Source organism: Pipistrellus hanaki, assembly GCF_964339955.1.
Source record: "Pipistrellus hanaki genome assembly, chromosome: 8".
In the NCBI taxonomy this organism is placed as follows: domain Eukaryota; kingdom Metazoa; phylum Chordata; class Mammalia; order Chiroptera; family Vespertilionidae; genus Pipistrellus; species Pipistrellus hanaki.
The window spans coordinates 31,241,641-31,259,738 of record NC_140510.1 but is presented as its reverse complement, the minus strand read 5'-3'; the positions used below and the strand labels follow the sequence as shown (position 1 = coordinate 31,259,738).

Below are 18,098 nucleotides of genomic sequence, written 5' to 3'. Positions count from 1 at the left end.
CTATTTGTGTGTTTATGGCAGCAATAGCACTTTTCTCACATGATTATCATATCCACAAAAAGCATCATTTATCTTCAGCCATTGTTGTTGTAAAAGGTATGAGAGAGTCCTTTTTCTGCCAGGTATCAAGGCATATTAATAAGCTATAGCAAATAAATTGTTTAGTTAGGAAGTCAGTAGCTTAAAGGAGAGGCTAGGTTTTAGGTTTATTTTGAGACCTAAAATGAGACAAAATGACTTTGTTTACTTTAGAGTATTTTATTTCTTTGGTCTTTAATTTTGTTGCTTAACCAAAATGGAGAAAGGCTTTTATATTTCCTCAGCCCTCATTTCCTTTTCCTTCTGGTGAGTGCGTAATGAACCTTCAAAGCCCATATCAGATTTTCTATCCTCTGGAAAGCCTTTAACTCCTCCTTTGCCTCGACCTGTGAATTAGGAGTTCCATCTTGGTTCCACCAGCATGTGAATTATGACTTAGTAAATTCTCTTTGTTGTACTTTTTAAATGAAATAAAGTTTCAGAATCATAGAAGTTAATTTATCCTTAAGTTTTATCTTTAAGAATGCCTGCTCAATAAGTCAAATTTTTGAAAAGGAATAGATAAACACCATTATTTCCAGATTTTATTATTGTCCATATAGAATGTCTAACAGAATTAGTGGACAAACTATTAAAACTGATAAGAGTTTATCAAGGTTATTGGATACAAGCTCAACATATAAAATCAGTGATATGCTTTATTATAATCACAACTAGTTAGAAATATAATAGAAAAAAAATGCCACTCTCAACAGTAATAAAAAATTATAATTGAAATTAATAAACCTAACAAAGATGTATAAGGTCTTCATGGAGAAAATTATATAAAGTTCTTTTAAGGAAATATAAATACATACATTTACTTGATTCATGGTGAGGAAACCTTAATATTATAGATTTCATTTTCCCCATATGAATGCATAAATTCAGTGCATTTCCAATTAAAATTCCAAAAGAACTTTTTATAGAGAACTTGAAACATTTTAATATTACGAAATGTGAAGGTATGAGAGGGTCCTTTTCTTTCCAGGTACCAAGGCATATTAATAAGGTGTAATAAATAAATATATAGACTATTGCAACAGAATAGAATCAAGAAATAGGTTCATGAAAGATAGGATATAAGTCAGTAAAAAAGTATATTTTTCAGTAAGTTTTGCTGGTGCGAATGGTTCTTTACATGGTACAAATAAAATTTGATTCAGCTTCACATTGTACATAAAATTTCATTTCAGATGAATTAAAGAGAGGGATAAAAAAATAAAACTATTAAGTACAAGTATATAGAAGAGATTTAGAAATTTAAGGATAAAGATTTCTTTCAAATAAAAGTAATCCATAAAAGATTTTTAAATTTGATAACATGGAACAAAAAGCACAGTGAATAAAAGAAACCATACTAGTACACATTTGTTAATAGACAAGTGAGAGTTTGAGAGAAGGTATTTTTATAATGAAGTTCAGACAAACTAGCTATCCAGAATACAGAAAGAACTACACATCCGTGAAAAAAATATGAAAGACCCAGTGGGGGCAAAAATGGACAGGAAACCTGAATGAGCAGTTTCTAGACAAGATACTCTGAAAGGCCAGCAAGCACACATGGATACTGGGAAATGCAGATGAGCACAGCAGATCTGATTTCTCTCCTGAATATCTTGTTACTTGGACAGTTAATGTGCAGGAGGGGAAATGACTTTCTCACATGCTGCTTAGCGAGAGAGGGTGAATTGCCATAACCCCTTTAGGAAACTTTTGGCACTATCTAATACAATGGGAAATGCTTATATCTACTAGAGGCCTGGTGCACAAAATTCGTGTATGGGGATATGGGGGTCATCCCTCAGGCCGGCCTGCGCCTTTGGGGGATGTTCGACGGCCAGTTTAGGGGATTGGGCCTAAACAAGCAGTCAGACATCCCTCTCACAATCCAGGACGCTGCATGCACCAGTGACCATACTTTTCATACAGGTGAAAGGCATCTTGCTGTTGTGTGGGCAGCTACATTTTTTTGCCCTGGTTATAAAATATAGTACATAACATGATCCTTCTGAGGCAGTGATACCATTTTCCCCATCTTATGGGTGAAAAACTGAAGCAGAGAGAAGTTAAGTAATTGGCTTTGTCACACAGTTATAAGTGTCAGAGTCAGGGCTGACCACAAAATGTGCAAGCCAGAGTCCATGCATGTCATCGCTGCATCATCCTGTTGTTTCAGTGTTAGAGTAGCCTTGCCAGGTTTTAATTTTTAGATCTGAGACTGTTCCCAATATATAGGGTAGGGTCTCTAGGCCTGGCCGGTGATCAGGGCCATCTATAGGGTGACTAGCAGCGATCTGGGGGTTCCTGCTGGCACCTGTCTTGGCTACTGGCCTGGTGCCACCCACTGGCTGGCTCCACCCTCTAATTGCCGCCACTGGTCGCCTACCTCTGGGGGGGGGGGGGGGGAGAGGGGCGGCACAGATGCTCAAAGCATCTGCATTGAGCGTCTGCCCCCTGGTGGTCAGTGCATGTCATATTTGTTCTGCCATTCGGTCAATTTGCATATTAGGGTTTTACTATATAGGATGGCCCAGCAAGTCCATGTTTGTGCATAAGCCTAGAGAGAAGTGTTGCAGGTGTGTCCCCAAATCTAGAGTAATCATTGCCTCAATCTTTATAATGGTGTAATATTGGAATTCCTTAATTTCTGTCTGTAAGGGAATGGATAAATAAAATATGCCATATTCATATGATAGAACTTTGACTTAAAAAAGATAAATATCTGAAAACTGAAAGTATTAACATATAATTGAAAAGATCTATACCTATAGTATTGGCTTAAAGGTATTTGTAATTGAAAAAAAACCATACTGACAAGAAGGCTACATACCAACTTTATGGTAGTAGTGTGGTAGGATAGGTGTGGGTTGTTGATAAAGGGGGTTTCAGTGATATCTATAATCTTTTCATTATTTTAAAAGCCTGGAATTATATGTGAACAATTGCTAATTCTAAATCTAAGTACGAGAATATGGACTTGTTTTATTTGTGCTTTTTTATATCTTTTATTAAATTTAAGACCTACTTTTAAATATATTTGGATGTGAACTAGTATTTTTCAAAGCAAGCCAAATTTAATTTTTATTATAATTCATCTTGATAAAAATGCACTGAAATGTATAGGAACAAATGACATTTTTGTACTGTATTGTTAGTGATGCCAACTGGTGGAAAGGAGAAAATCATAGAGGAATAGGACTTTTCCCATCTAATTTTGTAACAAGTAATTTAAACATGGAGCCGGAGGCAGGTAAGTTAAATCTTGGAGAAGGTTAAATTGATTCAAGTTTGTTTCATTTGAATTTTATGCTTCAGTTTTGAATATAAAGTAAATTGGCATTTAACTCTTGTTTTAAAACATTTATAGGCAATACAATTTAACCTACTTGTTAACATTTTTAAGGGGTTAATTTATCCATGTCAATTCCAAGGATTATTTCTTTATCATGGTGTTTTAAATCTTTTGAGAGTTAGCGTATGTAGTGACATATAAGGCCTAAAATAATTTGTGACCAAGTAACTATTTAAATCAACCTATTTAGATTTAAAAGGCAGTTTGTGTCAGTTGAATACAAAGGATACTTGTTTTATTCATCATTGAACCACAGTATTGAAGGAGGGGCAGTGGGGTTAGGGGTCAGTTTACAGGTGCCAATTGTGGATACAGGGGTTAGAAGAGGCTTCTCCCCACCTTGATTTTGTTCTAGGACCGTCCAGACAATAAAAATGTTGTCAAGATAGTAGGTTTCCTTCAGCTGCTGTCAACCTTGCAGAGTAAGCTTCTATTTGTGATATAGGCAAGGAAGTGAGGGGAGCTGAGTGTAAAGTACAGCTAATAATAATACTAATGATGGTGGTGATCATAACTAAAAGGGCTCAAGGGGGTTTGAGCAATCATGTATCAGGCATTTTGCTAAGTCCTTTGCTTACACTATTGTATTTAATCCTCGCAAGTCTGTGAGATGGGTAGTTTTGTTAATCATTTTATAGATAAGGAAACTGAGGCTGAAGGCTTATGTGCTACAAGATGATAGAGCTGAGATTCTAAAGTCAGCCAGTCTGTCCTTATACTGATTCATTAAAGGACATGTTGGTGCTAATCCTTACCAATTCTAGAGCACTTAAATTGAAAGCTCTGTGCATTGTATATAACAGCAAATTCAACCTTTTGCATCTTGTGGCACACAAACTACTAAAATTCTTACGGCACACTGATTGAAAATTGCTGCTGTATAACATTCTTTTTGTATGGTGGAGTATTGCATTTAGTTAAAATGAAGTTGAGGGAGATGAATACTCATTTGAATGCCAAGTACTTTGCTACTATACTTTTTATACCTCTGGTCTGACTGTAAATTGATATGAAAATTGGAGGTACCGTTTTAAAATCATGCCCACGGGATTCGATACAGCAATTTCTCCTTGACATAGGCTGGATTGAGATGCAGTTTTAAAAGTAAAAAATACTCTGGGTTTTCATTATATTTTTACTTGAGGCCTGGTACACAAAATTCATACACAGTGAGGGAGGTGTCTCTCAGCCAGGCCTGTGCCCTCTCACAATCTAGGACCCCTCGCTCCTAACCACCCGCCTGCTTGCCTCCTTACTGCCCGCCTGCTCGCTCCTTACCACTTGGTTTGCTGCTGCTAGCACTGCCGTGGAGGCAGGAGAGGCTCCCACCACCGCCGCTGTGCTTGCCAGTGTGAGCCCGGTTTCTGGGTGAGCTGCGTTCCTGCAGCTCCTGCTGCAGGGGCAGCTCCTGCATCGAGTGTCCGCCCCCTGGTGGTCAGTGTGCGTCATAACAACCAGTTCTGGTTGTTCTGCCATCATGGTTGCTGGGCTTTTACATAGATAGTATATTATAGCAATATTCAATTAACATTTAAATACTTTGAGGGTATATGTATAAACTAGAGGCCTGGTGCACGAAGATTCGTGCAAGAATGGGCGGGCCTTCCTTCCCCTGCTGTACTGCCGCCTTTCACTCCAGCCCGGAGTCGCCTTTCTGCCTTCCTATGCTACCCAGAGGCCTGGAGCAGCTGGGGCTGTATGGAACGCCTGCATCGTCGCCATGGCAACGACGCAAGTGTCCTGCCCCACCCCCAGCCACTCTGTGCCTGTATATGCAAATTAACCCATCATCTTTGTTGGATTATTTTGCATACTCACTCCTGATTGGCTGGTGGGCATTGCAAAGGTATGGTCAATTTGCATCTTACTCTTTTATTAGTGTAGATTTTTCAACCTTCTCGGTATGAGAGGTTTTTTTTTGTTTTGTGTTGCTTTATCCATTATGAAAGTTACATTGCCATCAAGTCTATTTTTGTTTATATAGGAAATACTTTTTTTAATGTAGAAAGAGCTTATAGATTTAACTGAAATTAGCTAACTAGATGATATAGTCAAACCTCAGTTCTTGAATGTCTCCCATTTTGAGTAGTTTGCTTCTCAACCTGACAACCCTTTCATGCTCATGATACCTGTATTAGTCAGGTGTCTCTCAGGTGACAAAGAAGAGAATGAGCAAGTATGAGTCAGTTTATTGCTAAACCTCATGTTGTTACGATCTCAGAAAATTATGCTGTGAATATTTTCGTCTTTTTTTTTGCTTTTATTGCTTCTCATTATTAAACTTTATTTTTTTTACAGTACATTTCACTTCCTTTTTGTTAAATTTTCATTTACATTTCATGTCTTTTATTTTCAAAGTGTTTATAGATTAAACAGTACATTACACATATATATATATATAAGAAAGGTTAAAACAGGGAATCATTTAGGGGCCTGGGACGGATTAATTCATTTTACATTATTTTTAATGGGGGAAAAATGATTCCGTTTTTGATCAGCCTTCCAGAAATGAATACTCTACTCTTCTAAATTTATTCACTCCAGTGGTAATACTCATTTTCCTGAAAATGCTTGTCATGACCGTTCCCATTAATATTGTTTGCTTGTTCCACTAGAATGAAGTGCCATCAGGGCAGGTATTCTTGTCTGTTTCATTCACTGGTGTATTTCCAATGCCTGCACATAATAAGAGCTAAATATTTGTGGCATCAACACTTGAACATATGTAATAACGTATGAGATGCAATGACTGTACTATTTAAAGGTTTTCCTTTTTTTCTTATTGATAATTAGACTGCTTAGAAACAAATGACTAAAATACCATAGTAAATGTTGAGGAACTTAAAGTTTACTTTGTTTTCATAGCAGCTGTGGACAAAGTGAATGTAATTGATGATGAAGAGGAAGAAATTAAGATATCAGAGCCTGAGCCTGTTTATATAGATGAGGTAGAGCCCTTCTTTTGTTTAATAGTTACATTATCAAGACTTTTAAAATGCACTGCCCTTGAAAATGCTTGGAAAGAGTAATTTCTGTGTTCATTGAAATGAAAACTAGTGAGTTTTTAAAGTATCCTATTATTTTTTAGGATAAGATGGATAGAGCACTGCAGGTACTCCAGAGTATAGATCCAACTGATTCCAAACCAGACTCCCAGGACCTCTTGGACTTAGAAGGTACTTAGTGAATATTAGGGATTACTTTATTGTCCTTTAATGTTTTTGTGGTTTATAATATATTAAATTTCTTCTGCCTTGTGTTTGCTTGTAGGGATTAGAAAACTGTGGCAGAAACAGAATAGTATAGTTATACAGTAAACATATTACGTCGAGATTGTTGTTATAAACCTGCCTATCCTCTTCCAGAAGAAAGTCTTTGTATTTCTGTAAGCCCACTTAATGAAATTGGCTGAAGAGATTTGCAGTCTAAAAAAGGACAGAATAAGAAATAACAGCCTATTAATAATTTAATTGGGTCAAAATATTAGAAATTTTTATTTCTGTTTTTATTGTCTTCTATAATTTCAAAGTTAAAAATTATACATGATCTGTGTTAACTTTGTAGTATAGTTATTTGATGCAATATAGTCACTGATGTCTGTATAGTCCTCAAGAAAATGAAACAATTAAAACAAATGTTCTTATGCCTTTTTAAAAAGTTCTTTGGGAGAAAAATCTGTGGTAAATGATAAATCTTAAATCTTTCAATAAAGAAAGTCCAGTTATGACTATAAATATTGTGGTCATTATATCAGTGTTTCATTTGGAAATACACGTGTTTAATTTTGAAATGGCTTAAATAAATGAAAAATGTTCATAATTACATATTTTATACATTAACTCAAGTTTATTTTTCTTAGCTAATGATAGTTTCCTAGGTATTTTTAAGATTTGCAATAACTCCAAATTTCACAGTCTGTAAAACTTAATACTTTTAGAGAACATAGTGGAATTTCTGGGGGGGTTTTTTTTTTGTTGTTTTTTTTTTACTTTGCCTTTGGTCACATATTAATATTGGTGCTGAATAGTATTAAAATTAAGTCTTTTATAGTCCTTTATTTAGCATTCTCTTTGTATTATGCATGGTGTTGCATAGTGGTGCTCTGTTGTTAAACATTGTTTAAATTTACTTAAAGTGGCTTAAATTTAAAGATTTTAAAATTCGTTTATATTTACAGGTATCTGCCAACAGATGGGTCCAATGATAGATGAAAAACTTGAAGAGATTGATAGGTGAGATTCTTTATGGTCAATCTGGTCAATCTATTGAAATTACTTCTCAGTTTCTCAAACTCTTACCAACAAGTAGCAAAGTGCTACTTTTTATTATGGTAAAAAAAATTTTTTTTCATGGCAATAGAGTATCTGTAGAAGCATGGACTCTTGCTCTTATGGTGCCAGTCTTCATTTTCTTCCTTGGGCGGAAATTGCAGGATAATAAATAATGAAGAATAAATTTGTATAGAGTACAAAATCAGAACAGGGATCTTAGACAATCATTGTCTTGTTATGTGATGAGAATTAGTATTTGTAAAACTTTCAAATGAAATTTTCCTTTTATTTGTGAAGCTTATAAATCCAATGAACGTACCTTCTCTTATTTTGCTTCCTTGTAATTCTGTTGTGCTTTTAAGTTCATTTTCCCACCTAGTCTTACCCTTAGAAATAGCAGCAGCACTGAAAGATAAGCTATCAGGGTATTGATCTTTTTATTTATTTTTAGCCTCTTCTATTCCTCAGAGCTTTCTATCTGAGGGAGAAGTAATAGTGAAGGAAAGACAAGGATAATAAGGCGTTAGTGTTTCATGGTTATCCCTTTTTAGATTCTGTTCATTTGACTGCTATATAAAGCAGTAGTCCCTGTTCTACTTTACTTACTGCCTTTACCAGAAAAGGGTAGTAGCAGCAAGTTTTTCTAGTCATTGGAGATTATAGTCTTTGTTCCATCAGACTTTTGTAATATATCCTTTGTAAATTCTACAGAAATGAAAAATATATCCCTGTTGCACTTAATGGAATGATTGTGATAGTCTCATCACATTTTTTTTCTTATTTTGATGAAAGCACTAACTATTTAAACATCTGCTACTTTGGTTTCAGTGCAGGGTTGTTAATGGTCAATGAATGATCAACCTGGAAAAGAAGCCTGTGGTTAATTCTTAGCCATACTTTTGTTAGCATGGACACTAATTTCTGAAGCTTCTTCTCAATGTATGACCTACCTCATACTGTCACACATTCAAGAGAGGAATCAGCATATTTTGTTTGTTTCAGATATAACATTCTCATAGAGGAAAGGTGACATATCTTGGTAGGTTAGAGGCCAGGTCATTTGTTTGATAGCTCCCTGCCTCTTATCTCTTAGGCCTCTTGCGTGTATATATAAAAAAGAGCTACTTTTAATAAACAGGCTTGTCGGATGCCTGAAAAAGTGACCATTTAACTTCTATGAACCTGTCAGTTGCAAAGGGAGTTCTTTATTCCTCCCAGTGGAATAGATAGAAGGGTACCAAGTCAGAAGGATTTTCTCTGGAGTTCCTTGGGTAAATTGAAAATACATTCTTTTATTTGGATTTGTTTTTACATAGTAAGGTATCTCTTTTCACTCACTTTCTCAAAAGAAATCAAGAGCATTAGAGACTAGTTTATATAACATCATTTTCATTTTCAGGGGTAATTATTAAATTTTTTTTCCCCAGTTGATCCCTTCATGAATATAAGCAAATGGAAATATGCATGATTTTGTTTGTGACTGTGTTTTTATTTCAGTCATATTGTATTTCATAGCAGGCTCTGGGCCTTGCCTGAGATCTTTGTTCTACTAAGATTTCTTTTTTAAAATATATTTTATTGATTTTTTACAGAGAGGAAGGGAGAAGGATAGAGAATTAGAAACATCAATGAGAGAGAAACATCAATTAGCTGCCTCCTGCACACTCCTTACTGGAGATGTGTCTTCAACCAAGGTACATGCCCTTAACCGGAATCGAACCTGGAACCTTTCAGTCTGCAGGCCAACACTCTATCCACTGAGCCAAGTAGGTTAGGGCTGTACTAAGATTTTTAATTAAAACCTGGACTTGTCCAAAATTGAGAAATTTTTCTTCTTTGTAATTGAGTTTCCAACAGAAATTTATAACATATGGAACAAAATTCTCCTAGCACCAAAATTATGATTTGATTGCATTTTGTGAGGTATGGAAAGGACTAGTTTTATGAAGTCACATTTGCTAGTTATTATAAGAATTAAATAATTCCTCCTCCTGTTTTCCCTTGGTGAATATTCTTTTATTGTACAAGGTCAGGCAGAAGTAGGTTTACAGTTTCTTGTATGTATGGAAAATAATATAAGAATAAGTTCTGTGTTTTGCATACTCATAACTATAAACCTACTTTTGCCCCCCCTGTATATAAAGAACTATTTAAAATATGAATAGAAAATGTGCTAAATTTGCCTAACTGTTGTGGCTCAGTGTTGGAGTGTCAGCCTATAAACCAGGAGGTCATGGTTTGATTTCTGGTCAGGGTACATGCTGGGACTGGGGGCTCGGTCCCCAGTGGGAGGTGGTGTGTAGGGGGCAGTTGATCGATGATTCTCTCTCATCATTGATGTTTCTATTGCTCCTGCTCCCTTTCTCTCTGAAATCAATAAAAATATATATGAAAAAAGAAAATGTGCTACATTTAAAAAATAATTTGTGTTGCTAAATATATGCTTAAAAACTATGAAGAGTATTAAAGTGTTTTTCTTCTATATCAGGAAGCATTCAGAATTGTCTGAGTTGAATGTAAAAGTCTTAGAAGCTCTGGAACTCTATAACAAATTAGTGAATGAGGCACCAATGTATTCCGTTTATTCCAAGCTCCATCCTCCAGCACATTACCCACCTTCATCAGCGGGGGTTCCAATGCAGGTGAGCATGTTTTTTTAGAATATTTTTTAAAATTAAAAAAATAGTTTAAAAGAAGTTTTAAAGAATGGTATTAAATTTTCTATGGTTCATAAATAAAATTATAAAACTAATTTTTGATAGTAAAAAAATATTGGCTAAATAATTAGTGCTCACCAGGACAAAGTAGATACTGGTATTTCACAAATACATTTTAATTCTCTTTTAACAAAAAGAGACTACTAAATATATGAGAGGACTTTTGGTTCTTCTTATGCTTTGTAAATAAAAAGCATAAATCTTTAAAGTATATGTAAGTCCTTTTTGTAAGTATAGAGTATAAATCTTTTGATTTTAGGACAATGTATGGCATATCAGAAGTCTTGCCCATGAGGTACTGATGCTGTTCCTATTGCTCAAACAGCAGGATTTAATATATCTATCAAGATTTCTTTGACTTTTGTGATTATTTAAAGACTTAGTAAACTACTTTTGTTCTCAGATCATGTTTTATATTTTCTTAGTTTCATGACTTAAATTAGTAAAATTTCATGTGTCATGAGGATATGATGCAGGCTTGTTGATGCAGGTTCAGTAAGCTGTACATGAACAGCTTCTTTTCCCAGGACTTTACACCTTACATATGCTTCCCAGCTGAAGTGAATACTTATTTATCAGTTTCCAGTATTCTGAAGCCTTTTTCAAATTTCAGCCAGTTAGCGATTGAATTCAGAATGAGCTCTGATGACCAAAATTCTGTTAATTTATGAAAACTTGTATGTAAAGGAGGGTGTAAAGGAGAGACCAAAAAGAGAAGAGAATGTGGGTGCATATGACTTGAGATAACATAATTGTTAAGTAGAAAAAGTGTAGTTACTATGGTAACTGTCATATCAAACAAGATGCATTTATCAAACAGGCTATGCCCTGAACTTTTAAAAATGATGAGAGAGTCATTGCAATGAAAGTAGAAAGGATTTCTGGGTGCAGAAGACATCTGGAATGTATTCAATATTGCTTCAGTTTTCAGAGCTATTTGCTGCTGCTGTGAAAATGGAACAAAATAGAAATGTCTACCATTTAAATTATAAGAATTATATCATATTTGCTTCTTTGTATGTCTGGAAAGAGTTGTCATTCTTATGTCAGGTTTTGTGTTTAGTTGCATACGATTACAACCTGTACTTTGCCATGCACAACTCAATTACTTAAAAAGTTAGATTTCTATCGCTTTCTTGACTTTTGTCTACACTATACATTAATAACAGCATTTGAAATATTAAAAGTTCCTATTCTAACTTGAAGAAAAGGGTTCGTACTAGGAAAACTTGGTTTGACACACCATTGGTTTTGGTGAGAAAACACTAACTGCAGAAGAGGTCCATTCGCAGTCTCAGCCTGTTGTCAGTGAGTTGTTACAATTCTGCCAGGGAAGTGAAGGATTGCACTTAATGTATTGATTTGGCATTTCTAGTGTTCTAAATTTTCATGTCTGGTTTTTGCTTAAAAGCAGCTTAGTTTAAAACTGGAGTGATGATAGCTGCTATATTATATTTGTTAAACATGTACATTGTTTTGAATTCTGTATTTAATGGACAGATGGTAGATCCTATCCTTGAGACGTTACTCTGAAAATTAAGTAGGTTACATATAAATAACCAGACACTCAGAGCATGTTGCTATTTCCTAAATATACATCTCCTTTATCCACAAATTACTCTTCCCTTTATCCTGTCTTAGAGGCAGGAAGTAAAAGACATATTGCCAGGGAGGACCCTGCCCTGATGCCGGTATTCTTCAACAGAGTCTCCTTCTTCAATACATTCTCCTAAGTGTCAGTCTTAGGAAGGAGTTGAATTAAGTCATCTTGGGATGCAGGTGAAGAAAGTCATCTTTCTGGTGGTTGTCCTTCATGGGAGTATTTAGTTTTCTGTGGCTCTATAGCAAGACACGTTACGGAGTAATAGGCAACCTGGATGGATTCCAATTTGCTACTTAAAAATGCACCACCTCCTTTCCTTTCAAGCCCCTGCATAGTAAAAGAACAACCAAGAAAATAATAAATTCCCTTAGATTGGCACTGTGGTTTGAAAGCTCTCCACTTTCTATATTAGGGCGAATGGATTGGTAAAACCAATAACATTTTTTTTTTCCATGTAAGTCTTTAAATATATTGTTAGGTAGTTGTTTGGGAGTTCAGTGAGCCAATTTTTCTCTTTGTTAATAGACATACCCAATTCAATCACATGGTGGAAATTATATGGGTCAAAGCATGCACCAAGTTACTGTTGCCCAAAACTACAGCCTAGGACCAGATCAGATTGGTCCACTGAGATCTCTGCCTCCAAATGTGAATTCTTCAGTGACAACACAGTCTGCTCAGGCTCCGTATTTGAGGTAAGTTTCTGGGAGCTGTGTTAATTTTATAATTGGGTACATTAAATTTTCACAAACTTTCAGAAGGAGAATAAGTAGACCCTTCTCTTTGTAATAATAGTGTCATCTTACTGTTGAGATAAAATTATAGAACTGCCCAATCATAATTTCATGAAGTCAGAATGATTCTGCTCTTAGCTTTGTTAAGCACACTGAGATGGTTACCCAAGGCTTATATATTGTCTGGTCCTGGAACAAAATAAAGCTAATTGTCCCCACAGGGACCAAGCCCATGATATACATTAGCATATATACACCATAGCATGGTGCTGTAATCAGACTAGCAAAATAGTCCCAGACATATTTATCGGTATGCACACCTAAAATCAGAAAACTGTTATTTTGATTCTTAAAGAAGTGTGTTTGAGACCTGACTGGTTTGCCTTAGTGGACAGAGCATCAGCCTGTAGACTGAAGGGTCCCATGTTCGATTCCGGTCAAGGGCATGTACCTTGGTTGTGGATACATCCACAGTAGGTGGTGTGCAGGGGGCAGCTGATGGATCTCTCTCTCTCTCTCTCTCATCGATGTTTCTAACTCTCTATCCCTCTCCCTTCCTCTCGGTATAATCAATAAAATATATATTTAAAAAAAAAGTGTTGAGTTGGGAATTTGTGATCTAATTTTTTATAAGACTTCTATTCTGAAAATCATATTTAAATCTTGCCTTCTATTAACTTTGCTTAGCCACACAGAATGTGCACTCCATATAGTCGTGTAGATAATCTATGAAGTCTCTTCCTACTCTTAAATTACATAAGTATACATTTTAGCTATCTGGAAATTAAATAAATTTGTTCATATTGGTATTCAATTAAAATGCAAAATTTTGTTATCTTGGGTAACACTAAGAATTACAGAGAAGAAACAGGTTGTGTAAACATTAATCTTCCTATACTGTGAGCAGTGTATTTGGTGTAATTTAAAATTACATATCTTTTTTTTTTTTTAAAATAAATTTTTATTGTTCATATTATTACAAGTGTTCCTTTCCCCCCCCCTTCCCACCCCACCCTCTGCCCTTTCCCCACTCCCCATTGTCCTCATCCATAGGTGCACAGTTTATGTTCAGTCTCTTCCCACTTTCCCCTCTCCCCTTTTCCCCAAGAATCATTAGTTCACTCCCCTTCCATACCTCTGATTCTTAAAATTACATATCTTTTAAGATAAATGTGTGTAGTTACAGGAACAAACAGAAGTCCTGTAATTTGATGTCGTTTTTAAACTTAGTTTTCTTTTAATAATGTTAATAAACTATAGGTCAGGACTGTCTTGCAGGTAGATGCAGGGTCCTATGTAGAGTACACCATTCTCTGCCTTCATTAATTTTATGTAGGGATTTAGATTAGGCTGACAATCAATTGGGGCAGCTTTGAAAGTGCCCTACCATAGCAAAGAGGAAAGAATGTAAGAAAAACGGGCGGGCTCCTGCATGCTGGATGAGGAAGGGAGAAAGAACATGGGCTGAAGGTGTACTTGAGCTGGGGTTGGTTCTCATTGAAGCTGCCAAGGATTCCGCTGTCAGAAACAGTCTGTAGCTCTCCAAAAGATTTTTAAATGATTTCAGATTAAATGGGCCTTGTTACCTTATATTTTTTTTACTTTTTGAGTATTTTCTTCTTACCAAATATAAAAATTACATTTACCAGTTAACTACCACACATCCAAAATGGAAACCATCCACATACACCATGATATTTTGAAATTAATTAAAAAAATCATTTGACTCTGGAGTTGAATAAAAGATGTCATCTTCTTATAAGGTGCTTGATTCAATTATTTCTTCATCTGATGCCATTTATGGGGATTGAATTTTATTTGCACAATATATATTACAACTATAAATTCAATAATAAAATAATGACAATTTTCAATTCTACGGAAATATCAACAAAAGCGAGCGCTGACACAAAAAGCCTCGAAAACACTAAATTTTGTTGATGCTCCAAAGATGAAATCTGTAAAGAAGAATGCACACCATGTTTACCATTTTAGACATGAAATTCATGAAAACACAAATCTTAAGTGTTGCAGTGTTTATCTCTGGCTCATCTGAGTGGCAGCCCTATATGTTGATATTGGAATTTCTCCCATATGTGTTGGAATATTTACAAATTTAAGTTACCATAGTTTTCTTTACAGACCCAGAGATGTCACTAACAAGTCTGATTTTAAAATTGGGCGACCAGAGTTGATATGTGAGGTTTGCAGCATGGATGTGTGTGGCATGTGCGGAAGGTCCGCACTTGTTTCTTATGGCTACAAAGGGTTGACAGTGCTGGATAGGGAGAGTGAGTAAACCGTCATAGGAATGCAGAGGTAATAAGCTTGAAACGATAGGAAAGGCATTTTTTATTTTCTCAGGATGATTGGTTTCTGGCCATAACCTAGACTGCAAAGTAAACGGTTTTCTTTTTAAAATCTTGTTTGTAGCCCTGGACAAGACCCTGCTTCCAATCCTGCTTATATGAACCAGAACTCTGCCCTCCCGTCAGCTGCTGGCACAGCTGCTTACGCACAGCAGATGGGGATGGCCGCGGACCTGTCTTCTTACCAGAACGCCGCGGCCAGTCTGCCCCCGCTGGCAGGCTTCCCCGTGGCAGTCCCAGCGCACGCCGTGGCCCAGCAGCAAACCAATTACCACCAGCAGCCTCTCCTTTAGAAACAAGCCTTCGATGGGTATTATCTGACCATTATGACTTTAATCTGAAAATATTAAGAGGAAAAAAATGTTTTTTCTGAGGATGGACCATGAATAAATAAAGCACAAAACTTATCTTATTCTACTAGGCCATAAAAGGGGTTTTTCCAGTCCAGTTGGTTTGAAGTCAAACTTTTGAACAGAGGCAGCTTCCAGTTTTTGTCTTAATTTCAAATTTCTTTACACAAATCTGGACACCCAATAAATAGCCTTATGACACTAAACAGCATGATTTGGGATTGTTTTTAAGTTTTATAAAGAAACTACCCTTTATCCCTAAAACGTCATGTTAATTGGGAGAGCACCGAAACCTTTAAATGTATTTTGTCTGCAAATCTTTTTCTTCAGTTTCCCACACACCATTATTTTTAAAGGCAAATACCTTATTGTGCAAGCGTGCAGCTTGCCAACATATTTCCTGTTGGCACCTTAAGTTGCAGTTGTATTTGCAGTACTGTCAGTTTTGCTCTCAGTATTACGTTGAGTAATAATTAGCATATCATTGTCTATGGTAGGAAGAGCAATTTGGAAGGAACCAAATGTTTTCTGTTATTAAAAGTGAAGACCATGTAAATGCGGATGTGTGATAAAGCAGTTAGTCGCCCAGTCAGCCAGTAGTGGGCTAAGGAGTGTCCTGGAGAACATTTCTTTTCCTACAGGGGTCCCTGGAATTTAGAATTGCCTCTGTACCGACTTTTTCAAATGACTGGCTGTTCTGGGGTGCAGATGTGTGGAGAGATGCTGCATTTCCTCTTCACCATGACATGTGAGTTTGAGCCATGAGACATTCCTAACAGTTGGATGTGATGGATGCCAAGCATGGATGATACGTGTGTTTTTATTGTTATATTGCTGCTTCACAGGTGATTCAAGTACCATTGCTGTGCCAGGCTGTTGAAAAACTGGGCCTTTTCTTTCTGAGTCTGTGGAATAACAGCAGGCAGTGGATTGATAGGGAAACCATCAAGATGGTTTTTCTGAAATCTACATTTTAAATGAGCTGTAGTATTAACAGGTTCCGCTGTAGGAGTTGGGTAGTGACTCAATAGGAATTGTTTCCTTTCCTAAAAATTCCCACCTGCTGCATCATCTACCAGTTTTTTAGATAACACAAAATAGAAAATGCAAATACATATGCCTTCGGGTGTGTGATATTTAGACTAGGAAAAGCAATAGACAGAAATTTAGTTTTTAAAGTTAATTGTATGGAAGCAAGATTTCTATATTACTTTTTAAAGAAAGCCCTTAATTATTCTACTAAGAATCCATATGAAATAGTGCTCTACAAATTTTTATCATTTACTGTTTAAAGAAATTGATTATAAGTATATTCCTTTTTCAAGGAAACAGTATCCTAGAACAACATGGTCTCTATATTACTTGGTCTACATTTAAAGGGAAAAACAAGCAGTGTGTTCTGTTTTTCACCCAGTGTTTCTTGTTCTTCTATGTCAATTATATACTGACAAAAAATTCTAAAACGGCACCTTACCTTTTGGAAGCAAATCTATTTAAAGGATGCAAAACATAAAAAAAAAATTTACAAAGCTGCTCTTGATAATAGGTAATGTTTGCATATATATGGAAAATCTTTTTCTCCCAAACAATATTTAATAAACAGCTATTTTAATATTTGTGTAAATATTTTATGTATAATTGTCATTGGAATTGTAAAAGCTTAATTCTGCAGAAGTTAAACTAGTATTAATATTGCACACCCACTAAATCGAGATTAGCCAATTGAGTAATTTTGGAATAATGTAACATGCAACATGTATATAAATAGTGTATATTGGCACTTACCTGTGAAATTTTATACATTCAGAAGTTTTTTCTCCTTCTTAAAATAATTTTATTTTTGCCATATTGTAATGAAGTTTGTGTTGCAGGTTGTTGATAGTATGAAAATGTTATTAAATTGGTGTACTGAGATATTTTTAGTGTTGAGAAATACAAGGTTGTTATTTTTCTTTTCTATGATCTTAGGGGTTGTATTTATTTTAAAACCTGTTTATAATTAAATGTTTTCTGCCAAAGGAACTGTCTAACATCAGATTTCTACATTGAATTCATACTGTTTTGATATAAAAAATAAAAATAACTTCTGCTATTTCACATGAAGTCTTGGTACATCAGGAAGAATTTCTGAAATTAAAATAAAGTTTTCATTAATCTAGAAAACTTTCCCCTGGGTATTAAAATATATGGAGTGGATATGGTTTTTTGTTGTTAATCCTGACCGAGGATATTCTTTGCATTGATTTTTAGAGAGAGTGGAAGGGAGAAGGAGAGACAGAAACATTGTTTGCTTCCCCCACATTCCCCAACCTGGGAGGAGGATCGAGCCTTCAACCAAGATACGTGCCCTTGACTGGAATCGAACTTGTGGCCCTTCAGTCCATGGGCTGACATTCTATCTACAGAACCAATATGGCTAGGGCTGGATATGTTCTTATATTGTAGAAAATGTAGTCTACCAACATTGTCTTTTAACTTGGTGATTTATTTATAATAAAAGAATATTATGCAAATTGACCATCATTCCAACACATAAGATGGCTCCCCCAGTGTGGACACAAGATGGCCACCCCAAGATGGCCAGCAGGGGAGAGCAGTTGGGAGGGACCAGGTCTGGAAGG

The 18,098-nt window shown here is 35.7% G+C and overlaps 1 protein-coding gene across 2 annotated transcripts in view; it reads left to right on the top strand.

Annotated features, from left to right (window-relative positions):
• The window catches only part of STAM2 (signal transducing adaptor molecule 2), a 36,633-nt gene extending 19,059 nt beyond the window's left edge, over positions 1-17,574 (top strand). The window contains exons 8-14 of one of the 2 annotated variants that reach the window (XM_084893041.1): positions 3,237-3,331; positions 6,302-6,381; positions 6,522-6,609; positions 7,611-7,665; positions 10,193-10,346; positions 12,550-12,719; positions 15,192-17,574. In XM_084893041.1, coding sequence (XP_084749167.1) covers positions 3,237-3,331; positions 6,302-6,381; positions 6,522-6,609; positions 7,611-7,665; positions 10,193-10,346; positions 12,550-12,719; positions 15,192-15,420 — 871 coding nt within the window. In that variant the 3' untranslated portion in view covers positions 15,421-17,574. Of the gene's footprint in view, positions 1-3,236; positions 3,332-6,298; positions 6,382-6,521; positions 6,610-7,610; positions 7,666-10,192; positions 10,347-12,549; positions 12,720-15,191 lie in introns of both variants that reach the window. The other variant, XM_084893040.1, reaches the window with a different exon arrangement.
• Positions 17,575-18,098: the final 524 nt, after the last annotated feature.